Source organism: Ambystoma mexicanum, chromosome 6p (assembly GCF_040938575.1).
Source record: "Ambystoma mexicanum isolate Mex_15411 chromosome 6p, UKY_AmexF1_1, whole genome shotgun sequence".
In the NCBI taxonomy this organism is placed as follows: domain Eukaryota; kingdom Metazoa; phylum Chordata; class Amphibia; order Caudata; family Ambystomatidae; genus Ambystoma; species Ambystoma mexicanum.
Window position 1 is genome coordinate 1,266,703,487 of NC_090935.1, and position 23,195 is coordinate 1,266,726,681.

Genomic DNA, 23,195 nt, shown 5'->3' on the forward strand with positions numbered 1-23,195 from the left:
TCGATTGGCTGAGGTGGTTGTCCGGGCTGGACAACCCCCCTGCTGAGTGATTGACAGCCAGGCTGTGTGAATGGGGTATTTTGGCTTAAAAGGCAGGACTCTTGGGTTGGAAGTCAGTCGCCACTGGAACTGCAAGAACCGAAGAGAAGCGGAGAAGAAGACGGCTGCTGCAACTCCTGAGTACCGGTGAAGCCCTGCTGCAGTCCTGAGCTATCTACCCTTCAACGACAGAGAAGATCCAGTCCAGAGTCTTCTTCCCTTGAGCCTGGTGTGATCAACCACCTCACCTTCCACAGCCAGAGGATCCTCTTCTTGGTCTAAATCGCTGCACGCAGCTGTAGTGGTGGTCCGGATAGCCATCTGAAGAGCCTCTCCTGTTTTAAAGGAGCGCACCTTTTAGATTGCTCCAGACGTCGTCCTTCTTGTCCCCACGACTGAAGCTCCAGGAACCATGAGTCTGCAGGAACTACCAGGAACAACTGCCGTGGCACCAGCTTTCTTCAACGAATAAGGTACTGTGTCCGACTTTGAGGAATTGGGTGAACCCTTCTTCCTCACCTAAGGATTGCCCTCATCTTCCTTCCCTCTTATAACTTTTGCCTCCCTCTGTGACAATATCTAAGTACTCCTGGCAATCTTGAATCGTGAACTGTTCTAACCGTGTGATCCTCGGCAACAGGACTCCTGTTACATTTGACACTGGCGCAGGCCTATTGACTTTTATCTACTGGTTAGAAGGTGCTCTCTGATTCTATCTGCCTTGACAAAAGTATTGCCTATGATTTTTATCCCCAATTCTCGTGTGTTAATTCATGTGCTAAGTGTGTTTTGACTTCGGTTACATTTCTTCCCACGGGTACGCTTATCTTTAGTAAGACCGAACTGTCATTACTGTCAAAAAGTGATTGCAAATGTATTCCCGGTAACGTCTTTTTTCACACCTGTCTGTCAAATCCAAATGTACTTACCTTGAATTGTTCTGCACAAGGGGAATTGGTTGTGTGTAGTATATTTGAAGTGTGGTTTTATTTTAGTAGAAGTGGTGTTTTATGAACAGATGGTCTAAAAATATGTACTTATATTTTTTAACCAGAAACCTTGAGTCAGTGTTTGCTTGAGTCACAGTAATTGTAGTCCTTTGTGTAATCTCTACTACTGCTCATTTGCTCGTGAGATAAGTCTGGCTGCTCAGCCATTAATACCACTCTTTCTGTGTAGTACAGGCTTGTACCAAAGGTGAAATTGTATTACCACTTGTGGTCTTAATTTTGTGCAGTGGTCCCTAAGGGTACTGCATATGATTCTGCCTAACAACATGTCATTTGTTGTTAGTGTTGCTCCAGTTAGACTGCCATCAGATAAACAGTCTTTTCTTGGTTCATTTTGTGTGTTCTGGCATAAAACTTAGCATTCTTGGCCACGGGGGTTAGGAGTCTCCATTTTCTTGGCAGCCACTATCGATGTTTGAGTCGAACGTGCTGGATGTTCTTTTGCACTGTACTTTACAATTGTACCTCTGCAGCCAATGTCTTGTCTAGAGCTACACTGAAGTTATTCACTACTGTTAGCTTATGGTATCCTATCCTTAAGAGGGTACGTTCAGGCTCAGAGTGTAGGTAGGTTTTGACATTGGAAGCATAACCATAGGTGACAGTTCTCTGCAACAGTAATGCAGTAAACTTAAAGCATACTTGCCAACCCTACTGATTTAGGCAGTAGTCTACTGCTTTTTAAGCAGTCCTACCACTTGCAGATTTGGGCAACTGATCCTACTGCTTTATACAGTGGCTGGTCTTTTGTGATTAAGGCAATTAATCTGTCTCTGAGTTGGGAGGGTATGTGATAAATTTGAATGATGGTCTCAGATCAATCCACTGACCTGACAACTACATGACTCTTCCCTGCACTCTTGCCGGGACAGACCTTAGTTGAACCACCAGTGAAGGCAAGTGGCTGAGCGTACCACCATCAGACAGCATCTGCCTATCAGACTGAGTAGTGTATCAGTCTCCATGTTGTTCAGTCTTCAACCTGCACTGCTGGAATAAATATGTACTGCCCGGGCTGCTGCTACAGGGCAGTTACAAACGTTGCCTACCAGCTCTGTGTGATTATTTTCTGTGAAATTAGTTAATTGAATTTGGTGTTAACTTATCATTCACAATTACACATTTGAGCAACTTTCCATGTTGTGCTGTTTGATGGGTTGTGCATTTTTAGAATGCTCCAGTGGTGCCAACAATGTATGTTTTGTAATTTCCTGTGATGTCATTGTTATGCTAAGTATTATTTTTGAAACTTGAAAAATCCCACATCGTTTTGGTCACAGAATGTTGGCAAGTATGATTAGATGTGCCGCAGAACTAGCTAATTAGGCAACGTACCTGGTTTTGTTCCTTTCCCTGAAGTATCTCGACATACGTTTTTTAAAATTGCTGCACAGTAGTGCCAACGGGTCATTTTTTTCATATTTTTGAGTATGCCCTGACCCTTTGATCACTACTGTATTCAGTGTATAGGAGAGATTATTGCAACGAGAGTCGGTGATATGAAGATAATGAGCAACAGACCGAGTGCACAGCTGAGAGAAAATGTAAGCTATACTGTGAGCGATTAAAGCGTATTCCTCTCTAATTGAAACAAAATTGTAGTTCAAATTGAAGATGCATTTAGGTTCTATAAGACCACTTTAGACGGTCTGGTGTAAAATAGTTTATTTTCTAAATGTGTACATTGTTTTTTTAAACCTGTTGATTTCCACTCTTTAGGTCACGCAGGAGGCAGGAGAGTTCATGATCACGTTTCCATATGGCTACCATGCAGGGTTTAACCATGGGTTCAACTGTGCGGAGTCCACGAACTTTGCTTCAGTGAGGTGGATTGATTATGGAAAAATGTCTAAACTGGTAAGTTTAGAGCGCATTAGTGCACTTTTTGGGGGTCTTAGTGATCCTCAGATGCCATCCAACTAAACAAGCTGAATGAACAGGGATACAAATGTCGTAACCGATGTTACTTTTGTCGAATTTATTAAGCATGCGTTGTACCTTTAAACTAAGAGGCGCAAAAACGATAGCTGCAAGTTTGTACCGCTGAGCTGTTTAATGACTCCTCCAAACTTTTGCCGTAGTAATGGAGGGATGCTCTGTATCACTGCTTTAGTTTTTGGGTGTCTCTTTACCATGACGTATTTTCTGAAAACTGTGGTTTAAACTCCCCTTATTGATTGAAAACCTTTGTAGTGATAAGCTGTGGCCTGTATTACAGCCTATTGGGGAACATTTCCCATTCAAATACATTGAAAGTACGTCACTTTTGCGATTATGGGATTCTTTTTTTTCCTTATTATCATACCTATGTACGTAATCTGTGATTAAAGATCACCAGACTTGGTTAATTATAGAAGGAAGTTAAGTATTGTGGGGTAATCAAAAGAACTCGGTCATGTACTTTACGTACCGTAGCAGCGTTTGTTGTCTTTTGTGACTGTATTGTGATACAAAAATAGCTGCTGTGATGAGCATGAAGTGCTTTCTGAATTTTCTTTGCTTTTGGAATAATGCATTGTAATTTTTTTCCTTTATTAATGCAGACAACTTATTTGTAATGATTGCTCCGATTACTTACCGGTCATCTTCATTACACCTGGTGCTACTCTTCCTCATCACAATACTCACCTATGAGGCTCTGCCTCCCTCTCAGGAACTTTTTTTTTGTTTTCTTCCCGGAGGTATAACCACCTACTTACCCATCATACAACAGTATACAACAAGCCTGGATCAAGATGGGCCCCTTCACACCATGGGAGGCTGCGGATGGTCGGCAGTACTGTGACGAGGAAGCATAGGACCAGGAGTGTTAGGGAGAATTCTCATTCAATGGCTAATTTCCCTACTTAATGAGTCCCTCAGCAGCTTTGCTGGATTTCTGGAGTTTACTTTTTTGCACCTTCAGTGCAGTGACACAGGGGTGTCTTTGAGACTTCCCACCGACTCCATTTCTGGGGCTGACTACTGTCCCTCAGAAAAGGGTAAAGTTGCCATTAACTTTACATGGTCAAATAACCACAGATCTAGTACACCCCATTTTACATGGACTATTGCAAAGGGTTAATCCTTAGCCCTTTTTATCTGTCCCTCCTGGAGCATTGTTTTGCTCTTTTAACATTTAGACTTGGCTGGTGGCAGATGGTATCTACCCTAACTTTTCTACTGTGATTAAACTATATAAATGTGGTATTGTTTTAGGCTATTATATTAGCCTCGAACATAAAGCCGCTTGACCAAATACTCTTTCTTTTGGCTCCGGTCGGGTTTATTCGCCATTTCTTTTTGTTAAAGTCCCTCTTGTGTTTTACTTTGCGCTGCAAACCAGGTTTGCCTTTTTTTTTCACTGTCTTTTGGCGGGCTTCCAAGAAGCCCTCCTCTGGGCGCCTGGGTGTCTAGGTGGGCTAAATATGAGGGGGCGTGTAGTCACCCCCCTGCACAGGGTATCCTAGGAGACCCAAGTCGCACTTTGCCATGATTGGCTGAGGTGGTTGTCCGGGCTGGACAACCCCCCTGCTGCATGATTGACAGCCAGGCTGTGTGAATGTGGGATTTTCGCATAAAAGGCAGGACTCGAGGGCTGGAAGTCAGAGTCGCCACTGGAACTACAAGGAACCAAAGAGAAGCAGAGAAGACGGCTGCTGCAACTACCCCGTCCCGGTGAAGCCCTGCTGCAGTCCTGAGCCGTCTACCCTTCGATGACCAGAGAAGATCCAGTCCGGAGTCTTGTTCCCTTGAGCCTGGTGGGGTCAACCAGCTCATCTTCCACAGCCAGAGGATCCTCTTCGTGGTCAAAATCGCTGCACCCTGCTGTAGTGGTCCGGATAGCCATCTGAAGAGCCTCTCTTGTTTTTAAAGGAGCGTACCTTTTATTCACCATCGCTGCTGCTGGCTTCATCCCTGAGTGGTGCAGACCCCTCCAGAGATCCAGAGATCCTCCTTCTCGTCTTCACGACCGAAGCACCAGGAACCGTGGGTCTGCAGGAAACTACCAGGAGCAAATGCCGTGGCACCAGCTTCTTCCTTGAATAAGTTACTGTATTCTGTTTTGAGGAACTAGGTTGAATCCCTTTTCTCCTCTTCCAATGCTTGCCCTTATCTTCCTTCCCTCTTATAACTTTTGCTTCCTCTGTTGACAATATCTAAGTACTCCTAGCAACGTTGAATCTTGAACTGTCTGACTTTGTGATCCTCGACAACAGGGACCCGGTTCCACTTGACACTGGCTCCGGCCTATTGACGTTTGTATTTCTGTCTGTGAGTGTTCTCTGATTCTGTCTGCCTTGACAAAATTATTGCCTATGATTTTTGCCCCCAACTCTCTCTGGTAAGCCCAGATGCTAAGTGTGTTTTTGCCCCAGTAACATTTCTTACCACGGATACACAGGCCTCCAGATAAGGTGCGTACTAGTCCTTTTTACGCATGAAAATCTTGCGAATACGACAGTTTTATTATTTTACTGTGTACATTTACATACAGGTTTAGAGCAGAGGGCAGTGCAAAGGTCAGGTTACTTGACAGAAACCAGAAGGCTTCTTTTGATTTTTATCTACATGGATGTAATTGCAAGCCACTTCTGAAACAGAATGTATTTCTCTGAAGCCTTTCAAAAAAGAAACTGAACACTGTGATAAAAGGAATGGTTTCTTTCCATTTAGCTTCTGAAGCACTGTGCAAATGTTCCTAGAAGTTTAGGATTGTATAATTAATAAGATGGAAAACTAAGTTGCAATTGAGAATTAATATTTTGTAACAAATGATGCTTTTTGTTCCCAGTGAAAGCAAACCAGTATTGCAAAAATTATATTTTTCAGAGTTCTGGTGATGTGTGCATAATCATGCAGAGGCAGATCATTTCTACACTGATCATTTAATTTACACTCTAATTATAAGAACAGTGTTTAAAAAGAAGACTATGCACAGTGTAGTTTACATCCATTTAACCTTGCAGTCAGTGGGGTACATTACTAAAAATGGTCACTGGCAGCAGAGTCTTTGCTCAAGGGTGAGTGATTGTTATTACACCAATCACAGGTGTTCTAGCTTCTCAAATCTTCAAGACTACAATTAAAACATCAAAAACCTGACTCTCCAAGAAGTGCAAGCGCTGGTCAAAAACAAGCAAATGAAAGTTACATTGGTAATTGAAAAAGAAATCAGCAGAACCTGTTCCTGTGATAATCCAGATAGGTATTTAACTTCATGGAGGGTTTCATAAATGATTCGTCCAACATCTAGGTACTGTGATGATTATACCTCAGTCGATACTCAGTTAACTGACATCTGAAGGATGTTAGCTAATAAGATAGCTTAGCCGGTTGAGCACTCATTATTGCAATCTGTGCATGATCTTTAGGTTGCAGATTTTAATCCTGGGAAATCCAACTCAGCTTTTCATCCTTTCGAGGTTGATAAAGGAGTACCGACTTTGGTTTAGCGATAATTGTGATAAATATGTTCTATGTACAGCGCTTTGCCAAAAGCGTTATATAAATAACCATTTGACCGTTAGGTTAGATACAATATTTAGCATGGAGTCCTTGCCTCTCTGCACTGTTGTATCATAACATTGGCATACCAATAGGTCCAGAAAATTAGGACTTTCATTAAACATCAAAAGACAATTCTGCTGTTGAACCTCAAAACACACAATACAATTCATTTTTGCTTTATTTAGTAATTGGCTAGGTTTTTGTGATTTCAGCATTTAAATATATACAGGAGAGATCAAATGGCCAGACCTTAGAGAAATAATGAAAGGTGTATTCTGTCACAATACAGAAAGCTGCCGTACGGTAATGATTTTCATACAGTTTGTGCATGCGTCGGCTGGATGTTACATACATTTTACTCTCTTGTAAAGGAAAAATTTCATTTTTACGCTCTTAAAATCACATTTACTCTCAAAGTTTAAAAACAGGGAGTAAAATACTCCCACTTTAAAATGTTATCTGGAGCACTGCAGATAGGCGTTTCTTTAATACGACCGAGCTGTCAAAAAGTGATCACATAGGTATTCCTATAACGTCTTTTGTTGCACAACACCGGTCTGCCAAAACATAAGGTGCTTACCTTGAGTTATTCTGTACCAAGAGAACTGGTTGTTTGTAGTGTATTTTACGTGTGGTTTTGAATTTATAGAAGTGTTGTGTTTTACAGATGGTTTAAAAATAAATGTACTTATATTTTTTACCTGAAATCTTGAGTCAGTGTTTGCTTGAATCACAGTAATTGTGGTCCCTTTGTGTAATCTCTGCTACTGCTCATATACTCTTGAGATAAGCCTGGCTGCTCTGCTACTGCTACCACTTTAACATAGTAGTACAGGCTTGTACCAAAGGTGAACTTGTATTACCACTTGTAGTCTTAATTGTGTGTAGTGGTCCCTAAGGGCACTGCACAGGATTCTGCCTAACAAGGAGTAATGAAGATCACGGAAAGCAATCTGAGCATTACTTCCACGTCCTTCTTCCTCGTCCCAGTACTCACCTATGAGGCATACCGAAGCCATCAAACGGAAGGACCCAAGAAACAGGAAGTCAGTCCAGCGGTAATGCAAAAACTCTGTTTATTTGAGCAAATAATCCAACATCCGTACAGCTGTGCCACAGACAGTACCCCACCCCCAAAGGAACCATCCCTAGGGTGACCCACATTCAGCCTATAATGTGTTTTTTTTTTTTTAAAACTGTGTTTATTAACTTTTGACAAAAATTAAACATAGCAGTAGAACTCAACTTAGAACCCATAGAGCCACAACCTCCCCCACTCCCCTCCTCCCACCTACTTCCATAGTTTATCAACACCACTACTTAACATCACTGAATACCATTGGAATGAAGTAGTTCACATGTTACGCCACACTGGACCATTCCCTTCCGGTTCATGAGTTCCATCCCCCACATCCCAAACATCACCATCCCGAACAACCACTCGTATAGGCCTTCAATGGGGCTCTGCAACAGGGAGCGTGCCCCGCGAAGTCTGTACTTCCGATCCGTCAACTTGATCCTCTACTATGGCCTGGTAGCTCCGAAAGGCTGCCCAATAGTCTCTCGGTTTACAGTTTGACGGAAGAGTTAAATTGTATTGGATTTCTCTGCGCTCACAACTCGCCATGAGATTAAGCTAATGATGGAACTGAGGAGATGCAGCTGCCCCCCAAGTGCGCGCTAGAAGTGCCCTGGCCACACACAGGCCATAGCAACTAAGCGTTTCTCATTCCCGGCACCAGTTGTAATTAGGGCCAGTAACCACACCTCAGGAGAAGGATCAGCTGGAGAATCTAGCATTTTTGCCACCGCTTCTATGAGACTGGACCAGAAGACCTGGATCCGCAGGCATAGCTAAGCCACATGGTAAAAGTCCACCGAGGATTGGTGACATCGTTTACAGTCTGGAGATTCCGTGGGAAACAGTTTGTGCAGAGTAAGAGGGGAGTAATATATTTGGTGTAGGAATTTAAAGTGGATTAGGCGATGTTTATTATTGGAGGAGATGGATTTAGTCTGGGCACAGATCAGCCCCCAGTGGTAATCCAACAAGGGTTTCCCCAAGGCTTCCTCCCCTCTGACCCTATACGGGTCCGAGGGAGAATGGCAGAGGGCTCGCACCAGGCCATAGATTGTCGAAACTAACCTCTTAGTGGACGATGGTGCGGTGGTATACGTCAGAAGAGTGGATATGGGGGGGGATTCGGGAAGTACGGCCAGCTGGCCTTCAACATCACACGCAGCCGGTAATAGAGAAGCTGCGTGACTGGGGTCCATGCCCCTCTAGAAGCAAGGACGTCCCAGGGCATGGAGACACCATCTGGGGCAAGGTCGCCCAGAACAAGGACCTGTAAGCCGATGAAATGTTGTTTAAATATCTTTTCATGGGTTAGCAATTTACCTCGTACATGATATATGGCCATGTCCGAAGATTACCATTGTGCTATTCCAGCCCATTTTGCCAAGTGCTCCCATGCCCTAAGGGAAATTTTTATGGGTTGTACTTCAGCCCTCGGGCACCTCTCCCGCATAGCCCATAGGAGTCCCCTAAGGTCATCTGGGTGGGTAATAGCTCTCTCAAGTCTCACATGGGGCAGATCAGGCGAAGGGGACCTCCACCATACATCGTATTGAGCCTGGGCTACCAGGTAATACAAAAACAGGTCAGGTACGTCCAACCTACCTTGTGAGTACGGGCGTGTCAAAGTGTCCAGAGAGACCCGGGGGTGCTTCCCAGCTCAAATTAATTTGAGCATCGTACTCTTTATTCGTTTCCAAAAGAGAGCGGGGGGCCATATCGGGACATTGTTAAAGATATATAATAACTTCGGAAGAACCACCATCTTCAAGAGCGATATTCGGGCAGCGAGAGAGACAGGGAGAGGGACCCAGGTGTCTACTCTGTTCCAAGTGTTGCAGCGCTGCGCTGTAATTTTCTTCATATAACTTACCCGGGGACGTTGACACCCGAACACCCAAATAACGTATACCCTGCGGGCGCCAAGCGAAGGTGTTGGGCAGAATCCTGTGCAGTGCCCTTAGGGACCACTACACACAATTAAGACTACAGGTGGCATACAAGTTTTACCTTTGGTACAAGCCTGTACTACTATGTTAAAGTGGTAGCAGTAGCGGAGCAGCCAGGCTTATCTCAAGGGTATATGAGCAGTAGCAGAGATTACACAAAGGGACCACAATTACTGTGACTCAAGCAAACGCTGACTCAAGGTTTCAGGTAGAAAATATAAGTACATTTATTTTTAAACCATTTGTTATAAACACAACACTTCTATTAAATTCAAAACCACACGTAAAATATACTACGACTAACCAATTCACTTTGTACGGTATGACTCAACGTAAGTACCCTGGGTTTGAATGGACCGGTGTTATGAAACAAGACACATTACCGTGAATACGATTGCGATCACTTTTTGACAGTTCGTTCTACTAAATAAACGAGCATCCGTGACAAGAAATGCTAGCGGGGCAAAAACACACTTAGCACCTGAGATACCCAGAGGGAATTGGAGGCAAAAATCATATACAATATTATAATTAGGCAGACAGAATCGAAGAACACTGGTAGACAGGAATTCAAGAGTCAAAGGGCCAGAGCCAGGGTCAAGTGACACCGGGTGCCTGTTGTCGAGGATCACACAGTTGAACAGTTCACGATTCAACGTAGCCAATAGTGCTTTGATATTGTCAATGTTCGGAAGCAAAAGTTATAAGGAGGGAAGACAAGGGCAAGCCTTGGAGATGAAGAAAAAGGGTTCACCCTAATTCCTCAAGCAGGACACAGTACCTTTTTCGATGGAGAAGCTGGTGCCCTGGCAGTTGTTCCTGTTGGTTTCCCGCAGACCCACGGTTCCTTCCTGGAGCTTCGATGTGAAGGACGACGTCTGAAGGGGTCTGCACCACACAGGGATGAAGCCAGCAGCAGCGACGATGAATAAAAGGTACGCTCCTTAAAAACAGGAGAGGCTCTTCAGATGGCTATCTGGACTACTACAGCAGTGTGCAGCGAATTCGACCAAGGAGAGGATCCTCTGGCTGTAGTAGATGAGCTGGTTATCCCCACCAAGCTCAAGGGAAGAATATTCCGGACTGGATCTTCTCTGGTCGTCAAAGGGTAGATAGCTCAGGACTGCAGAAGGTCTTCGCCGGGACGGGGTACTTGCAGCAGCCGTCTTCATCTCAGCTTCTCTTCGGTTCCTTGTAGTTCCAGTGGCGACTCTCTGACTTCTAGTCCAAGAGACCTGCCTTTTATGTGAAAAAACCCCATTCACACAGCCTCGCTGTCAATCACACAGCAGGGGGGTTGTCCAGCCCGGACAACCACCTCAGCCAATCATGGCAAAGTGCGACTTGGGTTTCCTGGGATACCCTGTGCTGGGGGTAACTACACCCCTCCCTCACATTCAGCCCACCTAGACACCCAGGCGCCTGGAGGAGAGCAGAAGCTCGCCAAAAGACAGTGAACAAAGGAGGCAAACCTGGTTTGCCACGCAAAGTAAGATAAAAGAAGGACTTTAACAAAAAGAAATGGCGAATAAACCCGACCGGAGCCAAAAGAAAAAGTATTTGGTCAAGTGGGTTTAAGTTCGAGGCTGATAAAATAGCCTAAAACAATGCCACGTTTATCTAATATAATCGCGGTAGAAAAGTTAGGGTAGATACCACTGCCACCAGCCAAGTCTAAATGTTAAAAGAGCGAAACAATGCCCTAGGAGGTACAGATACAAAGGGATACGAAGTAACCCTTTCCAGTACTCCATGGAAGATGGGGTGTACTGGATCTGTGGTAATTTGACTAAGTAAAGTTAATGGCAACTTTACCCTTTTCTGGGGGACTGTAGTCAGCCCCAGAAATGGAATCGGTGGGAAATCTAAAAAGACAATCCTGTGTCACTGCACTGAAGGTGCTGTTTAACACACAAAGGAAGGGGGCTACTGAAGTGGTGTACTCCCGAGCCCACAATCACAAAAACTGGTAAGACACATGACAAAACATGGGTAAGAGTGGGGGAAAAGCTCACACTTTTACCAAGTGAAAGAAATAAACTCCAGAAGTCCAGCAAAGCTGCTGGGGGGCTCACTAGGTGAGGGAAATTAGCTATAAATGAGAATTGTCCCTAACAGAAGGCATCCCCTACATCCTGCGGTGAGACACCTGTGGTGAGGGGGAGCACCTCGGATTTAGACCAGTTTATACGGAGACCAGATAATGCTTCAAATTAAGTGATCTCCTCCACCACGGGTTTTAGATTAGTTTGTGGGTCCTTGACGTAGATTAACATATTGTCCGCGTATAGAGAAACTCTGGACATGTGCGAGTAAAGTGTAACCCCCCTGTGGGTGTGATATTCCCTTAGGGCGCATGCCACTGGCTCAATGGCCAGGGCAAACAGGGTGGGGGAGAAATGGCATCCCTGTCTGGTTCCCCGAGATGGATAAATAGGTTTGGACTGGGCACCATTTGTGTACACCAAGGCCTGTGGAGCAGTATAGAGCAGGCGAATCCAGCACAGGTACGTGGTGCCCAAGCCGGCACGACGAAGGACTTCGAACAGAAAAGGCCACTCGACCTAATCGAACTCCTTCTCAGCGTCGAGCGCGACCACTACTATTGGTACCTCAGTGTTCACGTTATGCATCAGGGTGAACAACCTTCGTAGGTTGTTCTGTGTAGAACGGCCAGGTATAAAGCCTGCCTGGTCTGGAAGGACTAGAGCGGACATGTGGGGTAACAGTCTGTCAGCTAGGATCTTATTATAGGTGTTCACCTGTGACAATTGCCTGTAGAACAGCCTATAATGTGTAATAAAGGTATTGGGATATGTCCAAGCAGCTGCCCTGCAAATATCCTGCAAAGGAACCCCTGATGCATCCGCCCTGCAGGCCGCCACACCCCTGTTAGACCGACACTGAATACCCAAAGGAACAGGAAGACCAACTTGTAATCACTGTCTGAATTCACCGACAGAAGCTTTCCTCCCCGCCCCAGCAGCCCCAAACGTTACCAAGATGCTATCCGAATGTCTGACATCAGCCGTCCTGGCCAAGTCCTCTATGACTACCCTCCAAACATCCAAGGAGTGCCAAGCCATCTCCTCTGGGGACAGGGCGTCAAGAAAAAACGCCAGGAGGACCATCTATTGAGACCAGTGAAAATTGGAGGCCACTTTAGGCAAAAAAAAACGGGGATCACATCTCAGGACAAGTCATTCAGGAAGGATACACAAAAAGGTGCTGCGACAAAGGAGGGGCCCGATTTCACCCAGACGAGATGGCAACCAAAAAACGCTGTCTTAAGCGTAACATATGTAACATCCACCAGGAACACAACCCAGACCGGTCATTGCCAGACAACTCGACTACAGGGACCAGGACTACATTTTGCAGGCTGCTCGTAAGATTGGTCCCATCCAGGTGAAGGAAGCAAAATGATTAATAGTCCCTGATTTCACTTCACGAAAGCCATCCAGAAGGCAAGGCAGTCATTTGATTTGGTGAAGAGAGAAATACAAATATGCTATGCTCTTTCCAGCGACCCTGAGGGTGGTGGAGCCTAATAGGACGCTGTTCTTTACAGACCCGACAGAGGCATGGGAAGGACCAGCCCATGAAGGGGCAAAGTCGCAGAAGAAAAGAGACTCCCACAGGGTGAGACCGCCCCAACCAGAATGGACAGGCAGCAAACAAGGGGACATGAAGCGGTGGATGGCCGGGCGTCTTGTCTCGGTAAAGTTACTATAATTGTTCCTGCCGGAGTGTGCCTCCTCTCTTGGGCGTGCACCCAAGGGGACCACTGTACGTGATGTTTGGTTTCAAGTTTGGTTCAGAGGGATTGACAGATGCTTCAGGTTTGGATGCAGCGTAGAGTGGGGAAAGTAATGGGGTTAGTTTGGGGGTTGTTATGTTGGGGGGGCTAAGGTACAACCAGAGGCTGCGATGTAAATTTGTCAATACTGCGACAGAGCCTCCCCCATGACCCCTATATTGGAATGCCTTGGTACGGGTGGCGTGGCAGGGGGTGGGGGTGAGGGCCTCCCACCTAATGTTTTTATCCTGGAACGTCAACGGGCTGTTAGATAAAGTCAAGAGAGGGCTCAATGCCCACAAATCAGACATAGTATTCCTGCAGGAGACACCTATTGGGGTCCAACTGTGGTTTCCTGGGTTGGGCAAAGTTCTAAGTGATGGAACATGCAGGGTTCTTCCAGGGGGTCGGGGGGGGGGGGGTCAAGATCCTGGTGAGCAAATCCCTCACCTTGATAGTGGAAAGGCTGGTCAGGGACGCGGGTGGTAGATACCTGATGGTCAGGGGCTCATCGCATGGGGAAACTGCCTGATTTTGATATACGCCACTCCCACCCTCCAGGCGGACATTTAAGAATGCATCTAGTCCTTGCCGGCAGCCCATGCATGGGACCTTACAATAGTGGGGGCGATACCTCAATGACACAATCTCACCCGAGAGGAACAGGACGTCATCTACAGGGGGCCAGAGAGGCCTCACACAAAGCTGTATACCCTCATAGACACTAGTACTCCATCCAATGGTGAAGGGGTTCTCCTTCTACTCTAGCGCCCATAACTCTTTCTCTAAAATCGACTACTCCCTGCTACTCACCACCAACATAGATAGGGTTACCCTGGCTTCCTTCCTGCCAAGGGGTATCTCGGACAACTCCCCCCTCACGATTACAGTGAAAGGGAGGTGGCACGGACCTAGTGGGGGCTGGAGATGAAATGCATACTTTCTTTGCAATGCTGAGATAATGGAGCGGGTGTCACAGGTGACGGAGGAGTACTACTTGTTAGGCAGAAACCTGTGTAGTTCCCTCTGGGACCACTGCAAAAGATTTAGGACTACAGGTGTTTGGCAGTAAACCCACTTGGTAGCAGTCTGTACCACACAGATTCACTTGGTAGCTGTGGCTGAGCAGTCAGACTTCCCTCAAGAAGAGTTAGGCAGTATACAGAGTATTCACAATAGGTCAAGAGAACACAGTAGAACAAGTAAACGCTGACCAGGGCTTGGTGTAAAAGAGATATAATTATTTATTTAAAACCACATCTAGAAAAACATACAGGCACTAATACTAAGCAATTCAAAAATACGGTCACTAAAAGATATACACTCCCTTAAAAGAATATTAGACAAGTCTTAAGTAAAGCCCCACTTATTTTCAGACAGCGGTGAGCGCTTAACGTAGATGGCACTCTAATAGTTCGTTTTAAAAAGGGAGAGAAGAGCAGAGAACAAGTTGAAACAGATCCCAACACTTTTATCAGAACATAACAAGAGGGAAAGGCAAAGTAAAACCGTGAAGTTAGAGTTCAAGCGGCCGGATCCACTTTCAGAGGATCCAAACGAAAGGTGTTCAAGGTCACAAGGTTGCAGTGCACAAGAGTCTTGTAAAGGTTCAAAAAGGAGTTGGACCAAAGAAAGGGACCAGTTAGAGGGTCAAGGCGGCCAGCCCAGTCCAGAAGGTTAAGGGGTTATTATTACCTTGTAGCAATCTTTAGAAAGGGAGGCCTGGCGGACACAGTACCTTAAAGTGGTGAGAACGCTCCAGCGGGGGCAGTTGTTCCTGGCAGCGGGTGCAAGTCGGTGCTTCGTCCAGGGGAAGAGGGGATCTCGTCGTGGAGGAAGACAAGAGTCCGTTGCACTGCCAGGGAAGAAACCAGCCGCGGAGTTTCTCAGGTACAAGGAGCGGTCCGGTGATTCGCGGTTCAGTGGTGAGTGGCTATCCGGCCGGCGGGGTGCTTGGCACGGGCAGTTCGACCACAAACCGGCCTGGGGTGCGAAGAAAGGAAGGTAAACTGGTTGTGCCCACCAGTCAGGGGAAGAAGCCTCTCCAGCCGGGAGATCTTCTCTGTCGTCGGGAAGTGGTGAGTCAGTTCTTCAGGGCTCCACCGGTGGTGTCGTCGTGGTAGGTCGGCTCAGCTTCTCCCTCGTCGGATCCTCAGGTATTGTGGCGACTTCTGAAGTACCAGTCCCCAAAGCCCTGCTTTTATGCAGAAAACCCCCATTCACTCAGCCTAGCTGTCACTCAAACATGCTAAGTGGTGAGCCGGCCGGCTCACCACTTGGGCCAATCACACAAGAGTGCGACTTGAGTTACCAAGGTAACTCAGTCCAGGGTGCCTAAACCCCCTCCCACACTCCCTGTGGTACCCAGACAGAGTGGCACCACTTTGGAGGGCTTCTGTGGAGAAGCCCGCCAAAAAGTGGAACAAAGGGCTCGACTTGGGTTGGAGTCACAGAAGAGAACACAAACGCCATTTTAGAACCGAGTTTTGGCAAAAAATACCAATGGAGAATTAATAATAAATAAACCGGCGGTATGTTCGAGGCTATCGTAATTAAATCAATAAAGATAGTAGCCTCGAACAATGGGAAAATCCCATAGAGAAATATTCACGGTTGAATATAAAAAGTAGTATCCACTGCCACCAGCCAAAACTCGATCAGGGGGGACGGAGACGTGCCCCCTCGACTAACTGACCCCGGGGCAATCGAATTGCCCCGGCCAGTACATCCACAATATGATGGTTTGTACTGGTTCTGTTCAGAATTCAAGACTAGTAAAGTCAATGGTGACTTTACATGCCCTGGGAGACAGTAGTCAGTCCCAGGGTATGGAGTCTATGTTTGGGGGTCACTATGACACCCCTGGGTTACTGCACTGAGGGTGCTGTGTAACCCATCTCACAAAAACACATGAAGCCCTATGGAGTAAAAGACCCCATAGCCCATTAAACACATCTAGAGTCAAAGGAACACACTCAAATCATGTCTAAGAGTGAGGGTAAAAGAGTCTCACTCTTGGCAGGAGAAACAAAATAAACCCCAAAAATCCAGCAAAGCTGCTGGGGGACTCAATAGGTTAGAAAATTCAGCCTAAACAGAGAATTCTCCCCAACACCCATCTCCCTACTAAACAGGGAAACAAAAATACTGGCAAAAGTTCTGGCTAATAGACTCTTGGGGGTCATGAGCTAGCTGATCCATAACGATCAGTGTGGCTTCCTGCCTGGAAGGGCTTAGCGAATGAACCTTGAGTATGTGAGAAACCAGAGGTGTCTTGTCCACTAGTCCCCGGGATCTCTCTCTCAGGTAGCCAGGGCACAGCCATCACCTTTTGGATCCAGACCCTGGGGGTGGACTAGTGCGGGAGGATCACCTGTGCGAAGAGTTTTCGGGTAGTGGGGGTGAGGCAACCGATTGCGAGATGTCGTATTCCCCCCTCTTTTGTTTATCTGATCCATGTTTTTTTTTAGGATCTTCCAAAGTCCCAACACTGGGCCGAGAAAGAGATTGGTTGCTCTTAGTCAGACTAACTCTCTCACATCGTATTGGACATGTCCTGTTAATCGGGTCAGGCAAAGTCAGGCGCTTTACTCTAAGTGCATACACCTAATGTCAATTAGCTCTCCTCACATGAATAAAAAGCAAACCTAACAACACACTCTGAGCAAGGCGGCACACAAGTACAAGCAGAACTTCCGGGACGAAGGCACACCTACTAGAGCAGAGCAACGGACCAAGGGATGAGAGCAGCGGGCCGAATACCCCAAGAGTACCCTACTGGAGGTCGTTGCCACCAAAAGGCTGCGAAAGACACGTGGAGAAGGCCGGATCCCAAAAGTGAAGATTGCATTGTGTTTCAAGGACGCTAGCGACCCTACCGGGTGAACGGCAGAGTTGGGGATGCGAGGCCAAGCCAGTGGTACTAACCTTGACTCGTAAATTGGAAATAGCAAAAAGAATAAAAAGACGCACACAGCCGGTGAGTTGGCAACTGACCTGAGAGACCGGTGTGGGTTAAGGCGAATGAAGTAGCAATGTTATATCGCAAGTGAAGGCTGCACCCGTGTGAATGAGACGCAAAGAAAGGCAGACCTGTGAATGAACTTTAAAACATGGGCAGCTGTGAGATCAGCGATACTAAGTAACAGTGTTCCGTCGAAAGAAGTAGCCTACTCGAAAGTCTCTGTGAAAGGTACATTGTTTGGACCAATAAAGCGGGTGAACCGAAAAAGTGAAAGGAGCAAGAGAAAACTGCATTGATCTGTAAAGAAAGCCACGCACATTTGAAAGTCTTTGACATCCAAAAGTGGTCCGATCCAGACAGAGGGAGACCCGAAGTATAATCAACTTGGGGTAGGGAGACCTCTTGCAAGCTTGTGTTGAACTTTGACATGAGAGGTTTGAGCCCGGAAGAGGGGGACCTTTGTGAACTTTGTGTTGAAGTACTATTTTGTTTTGTAAATTGAATTTTATAAATTTTCAATGCACCAAAAACATCCCAATAACACAAACCAATATGAGGGCGAGGCACCCCATCTTCAATAACATTGCAGCAACTTCCCCTTCGAATTCCCCCCTCCACTCCTGGGTGTTACCATATCCTTGTATCAGTAGCTGCAAACCACGCACTGACCAGCCAATGTCTGAGTGGTTGCGGGGTCTCTATGTCGACATCATTGTGGCCCATGATAGGTACCCATAGTTCATTCACTGTCTGGGCCAGGCCAGGTCTCACTATACATCCCCTTTGGCCTCTTCCACCTTACCCAAAAGCATTAAGGTGTAAACACTTGTGTATGAGCGCGATAGAAATAAAATATCAATATCAATTACAGAATTGCTGCCCTTCCGCCTCAATGGAGGCACCACCTTCATGAATTGCTGCAGTAATTTTTTCCATCAAGTATATCTACTTAGCTGTATTAAACCATTCTCGCAAAGTGGGGACTGCTGTCCTCTTCCAGTACCTAGCCGAGCAAGCTCGAGCCGCCAGAATAAGAAAGTGCACCAGTGACGAGGAGGTGTACCACTGATCATCCCTTTTTCACTAAGCTGAATAACACCAACATGGGGTCAAGCCCAGGCTCCCCTACTGCATCCTCCTTGATCCAGCCGAAGACCTCAGCCCAGAAGACCTATACCCTCGGGCAGCTCCACCACATATGCAAGTAGTTTGCCACATTACCACATCCGTGCCAGCATTGGGGGCTCACCGAGGGGAAACATCTTAGAGAGATGCGTCTGATCATACTGCCATCAGTGGAGTAACTTCACTCTGTGGGGCTTATAGTGGCATGATATGGATGTCTTAAAAGCCTTCCTGCACATCTGTAGCCATAGGTGCTCATCCAATTCCATACCCAGATCCCTCCCCCACCTATGGCGAAGACCCTGTACCACCTCTCCCATCAGCTCGCAACAAGGCTCCATAAAGTCTGGGAGATGAGGCCTTTCATTTCCGTTCGCCCGTCTAGGACTCTTTCCACCGGCATGTGGTCCCTCTGTATTCGCTGCTTCCGTTTTTTCGGCTGTGAAAATTCCCTTGAACCTGAGATACAGAAGCACTGACAATTCACCTATCCCCATGGCCCCCTCCATGTCTTGGATATTTATAAAGTCACCTCCTTTCCACAGTTGACCTACTCTGGCAAGCCCACCCTCAAACCAGGACTGGTACCTTGCCACTTTCGGTATCTCATTGGGGGCCCAAATATGACTCATCAGGGATGGCCATGTGGTGAACCCACCCGCTCTCCCCCTCGCCCCATCTTCTGCACCTCCCAGTAGACTCGAGTATTCGATGCTCTCGAATTCTTCTAGGGAGCCTCACCCTAGGGACCCAAAGCCATTCCCTCACTGTTGCAGGGAGCATATGTTGGTTTTCCAGGTAAACCCACTGTCTCTTGTGTCCTCCTGCAGGTGAGGGACCATTGCTCTAAGCTGTGCTGCCCTATAATACAAAATCAGGTCTGGAAGCCCGACGCCTCTCCGTCCCACATCCATCTAGGGTTTCTGACTTTGCCAGAGAAACTTCAATATACAGGATTTAGCCTCTTTCAGCAGAATCGCCAGGGCACAGACTGGCAGCATTTGGAACAAATACAATACTCTTGGGAGGAGATTAATTTTTATGGCATTAAGCCAACAACAGCTGTCCCTTACCCCTAGACGTCATTTCTGCAAATAGTTTCTCGAGGAGAGGGGGTAATTAGCACCACCCAAGTCCTCCCCAGTTTTGCTAATGGTAACCCCCAAATATCTAATACTCTCACATTGTATCTGTAAACCCAGGGGTCTAAGCACCTCTACATCCCTGAGGCCATCCGCAGCAAAGGGAAAGAGCACAGACTTACTCATGTTAACCCTAAAGCCCGAAAACCGCCCATATTCTTCAATTGACAAGGCTGCAGGGATTGAACTCGTGGGATTCACCAGGTGTAACAAAACATTGTTGGCATAGAGCCCCAGTTTGAACTCCCTCCCGCCCACCTTTATACCCTCGACCTGTGGTGCTGCATGCAGTCTCTCCGGCAGGACCTCCATTGTTAGTGCAAACAGAAGGGGCGAGAGGGGGCAACCCTGCCTCGTCCCCCTCTGCAACAGAAAAGTTCTAGAGAGTCGTCCATTAACGGTCACCTTTGCTACCAGGGATGCGTATAGAGCCCTTATCCCTTTCATGAACCGATCCCCAAATCCACATTTCTGTAGTACCCCATATAAGAACCTCAACCCCCTGGTCAAAAGCCTTCTCGGCATCAAGGGCCACCAGAACTGGATTACCACCCCCCCTCCTGTTTTGCGTAGAGTATCAGCCCCCTGTCTACCTTGAATGAACCCTACTTGGTCAGAATGGACCAGTTTCGTCATTAGTCCCTCCATACATGTGGCCAGTAACCTGGTAAAGATTTTAGCATCCACATTAAGCAAGGAAATGGGGCTATATGATTTGCAACTCTCCTGGTCTCTACCTGCCTTTGGTATAACCGTTATCAACACCCTTTCCGAAGAATGGGGGAGCCCTCCCTGTGTCCACAATGTTGTTCAATAATTTCACCAGGTGCTGGGCGAGCGACCCCCGCAAATGTTTTACAGAACCCCACTGTATATCCGTCGTCCCCCGGCGCCTTCCCTGACTATTAGCCCACTAATCGCCTTTATCACTTCCTCCTGGGTAGTTTGCTTCTCCAGCGCACTGTTCTCGCTACCTCGAAGTTCCGGGAGGGATACTTCACCCATATATCTTTGCAGTTCCTCATCTTCCTTCTCCCCCTCCGACCTGTAGAGATGCTTGTAAAAGGTGGCGAATTCCTGTTCCACGTCACCCACTAAACAACATAACTGTCCATATGCGTCCTTGACACCCGATACCCAACTTCTCTGCCCGTTGACGCCCACAGCCTAGCCGCCAGTAGGGCGTCTGCTTTGTCCCTCCTTCTCATAATATTTCTGTTTCAGAAACTGTAAACTGGCAATCACATTTCCCACCTCTATACCTTACAGCTCGTGTCGCTTCTCTCTTGCCAACCTCAAATCCTTGTCCCTCTCCTCTGCCCTCTGACTTTTCTAATTTACGGATCTCCCTCCTAATATTCTCTGCCAGCAGGGTCCCAACTCTCTTCTTGTAGACCCCCTCCTGCATAAGGAGGCCCCTCCACGCCGCCTTAGCTGCATCCCGTTATACCAAGTTCCACCTCCCCAGTATCGTTACAGCGAAAAAACGCTTCAATTGCCTCTTTCATTTCTCTTGCAAAACCTGCATCCTTCAACAGGACGTCATTGCACCACCAGAGCAAGTCTCGAGGCATCAGTCCCGTTGGGACTATGCCCATAGTGACCATGTCATGATCCGACCAACTAGTCTGGGAGAGGTCACTGGTGGAGACCCTATCTGCATGCCTTTGACATGTCAACCAATAATCAGTCCTTGTTTGGGAGCCGTGACCGGGGGAGAGGAACGTCTAACCCCTCTCCCCCGGATGAAGCTCCCGCCATACGTCGATCAGTCCCTGAACTGACATATAGCCAATAAGTCCTCCCTCCCCACCTCCCATGGGGACCTGCCCACTACTATGATCTAGGCCCCGGTCTGCCCACAGGTTGAAATCCCCTCCCAGTAATAGTAGACCTGCTGTGCTCCCCAGTGTCTCCCCTATGGTCTCCTGTAGAAACTGCCTCTGTCCCGTGTTTGGGCAGTATAGAGTGGCTATGTACATCTGTGCTCCCTCAATATTCCCTGTGACTAACAAAGCCCCCCGTCAGACCGCTTCCAGACCACCGGATCAGCTATTCAGACTCTGCGGTGGAAAATAATGCCTACTCCACCCTTCTTGGAGGGCCCAGAGGCCCAAAAGACCTGTCCGATATGGGCTCCTGGGATCCGCCTTTCCTCCCCTCGAATCAGCCTCATCTTCAGTACCAGTAGAACATCGAGTTTGGATTTTGAGTTTTTCTCCCCAGCAGTGAGTGCTTGGTGGGCAAATTCAGGCCCTTTACATTCAGGGTCCCCAGTCTAAGTGCCTCGGCCCGGCCCATGTGTTGAGAATGAGTCACTTGGGTGCTTTAACATCCCTCCTGCCCACTCGACCCATGGTGCTGCAGTGCCCTCTAATTTTTCACTCATTTGAAACCCCCTTCCTCCACTCCAACCCTCTCACTTCCCCCCCACCCCTGAACATGAAACATACCCCTTTCTGAGACGCCCACCATACGATGGGCCACCAGAGGCAGTTGCCCGCCATATTTGCCTGCTCCCTTACCCCCTCGTCTCTGCCCCGGACATATTTCACTAGCACATTGTCAACCCCTCTTTAATTTTACTCACCACATTCCTCCCCTTATTCAAGAGTCTCCTGACTTCTTTTGTGGGGGGGGTATTGAGCTTCTTAAATTTCCGGACACCCGGAATCTTCTTTGTGCTCTGTGGACCTGCCGGTCTGCGCTGCTCTATTTGTGGTGCCTCTGCTCCCTATTGGCCTTCGTTTAGTACCTCACCCTTAAGGACTTGGAGCACCAGTTGCGCCTCCTGGCCGGTAGTCACACGATAGTTCGCCTCTCATCCCTCAAATGACAGGGCTAATGGGAAGGACCACCGGTACCTAATGCCCCTTTTGGTCAACCATTGTAAGGGGGCGGCAGTCTCTGTGGTGGGACAGAGTGAGACCCGACAGGTCCTGTAATAACTTTATGGTGTCACCTTCATATAGAAAGCTCCCCAGACGCTTTGCTTTCTCCAGGACCTCAATTTTATCTCTGAACCTCAGGAAGCGGACCACTATTGATCTCGGGCCCCTGCTGCCCTGTCCTCCGCTTCTGTGGGCCCTTTCCAATTGAACCTCCTTGCTACCCTCCAAGGCAAAGAGCTGATTGATCAGCCCCTGTACTTTCCTCCCCGCTTCAAGCGCTGTTTCTCTTTTTTGCTCTGCAACTCGAAGGATGCGCAGGTTACTACGCCGCACCCTATTTTCCAGGTTATCCAGTTTCAAGAGTGTTTCTTCCTCCCGCATCTCCAGATCTGTCAGGCGTGCTTCATAATTCATATCTATGAGGTCCACCTATAATGATTGTTCTCCATCCCCTCCATTTTATCTTCAAGCTTGTCTACGCGGCCTTTCAGGTCGCAGATGGATGCCTGGATGTCCATGCGGATCTCCTTGATCTCCTGGAAAATATCCTGCAGGTCTTCTCTAGTCCGAGCTGGTGGCAGGGCACCTCCTGCTGCCATCCTACTGTGATTCGGGTGAGTTCCGCTTTGGCCACCATCCAACCCTCTCTGAAAGTGTGGAGTGACGATATCCCCGTCTGTGTGACTCCTCCAAGCTAACTGTAGCCCT

At 47.2% G+C, this 23,195-nt stretch overlaps 1 protein-coding gene across 5 annotated transcripts in view; it reads left to right on the forward strand.

The window, feature by feature from the left end:
- KDM4C (lysine demethylase 4C) overlaps positions 1-23,195 on the forward strand; it is a 3,084,728-nt gene that overhangs the window by 1,304,610 nt on the left and 1,756,923 nt on the right. For all 5 annotated transcript variants that reach the window (XM_069625930.1, XM_069625928.1, XM_069625929.1 and 2 more), the window contains one exon: positions 2,769-2,906. In XM_069625930.1, coding sequence (XP_069482031.1) covers positions 2,769-2,906 — 138 coding nt within the window. The remainder of the gene's footprint in view (positions 1-2,768; positions 2,907-23,195) is intronic.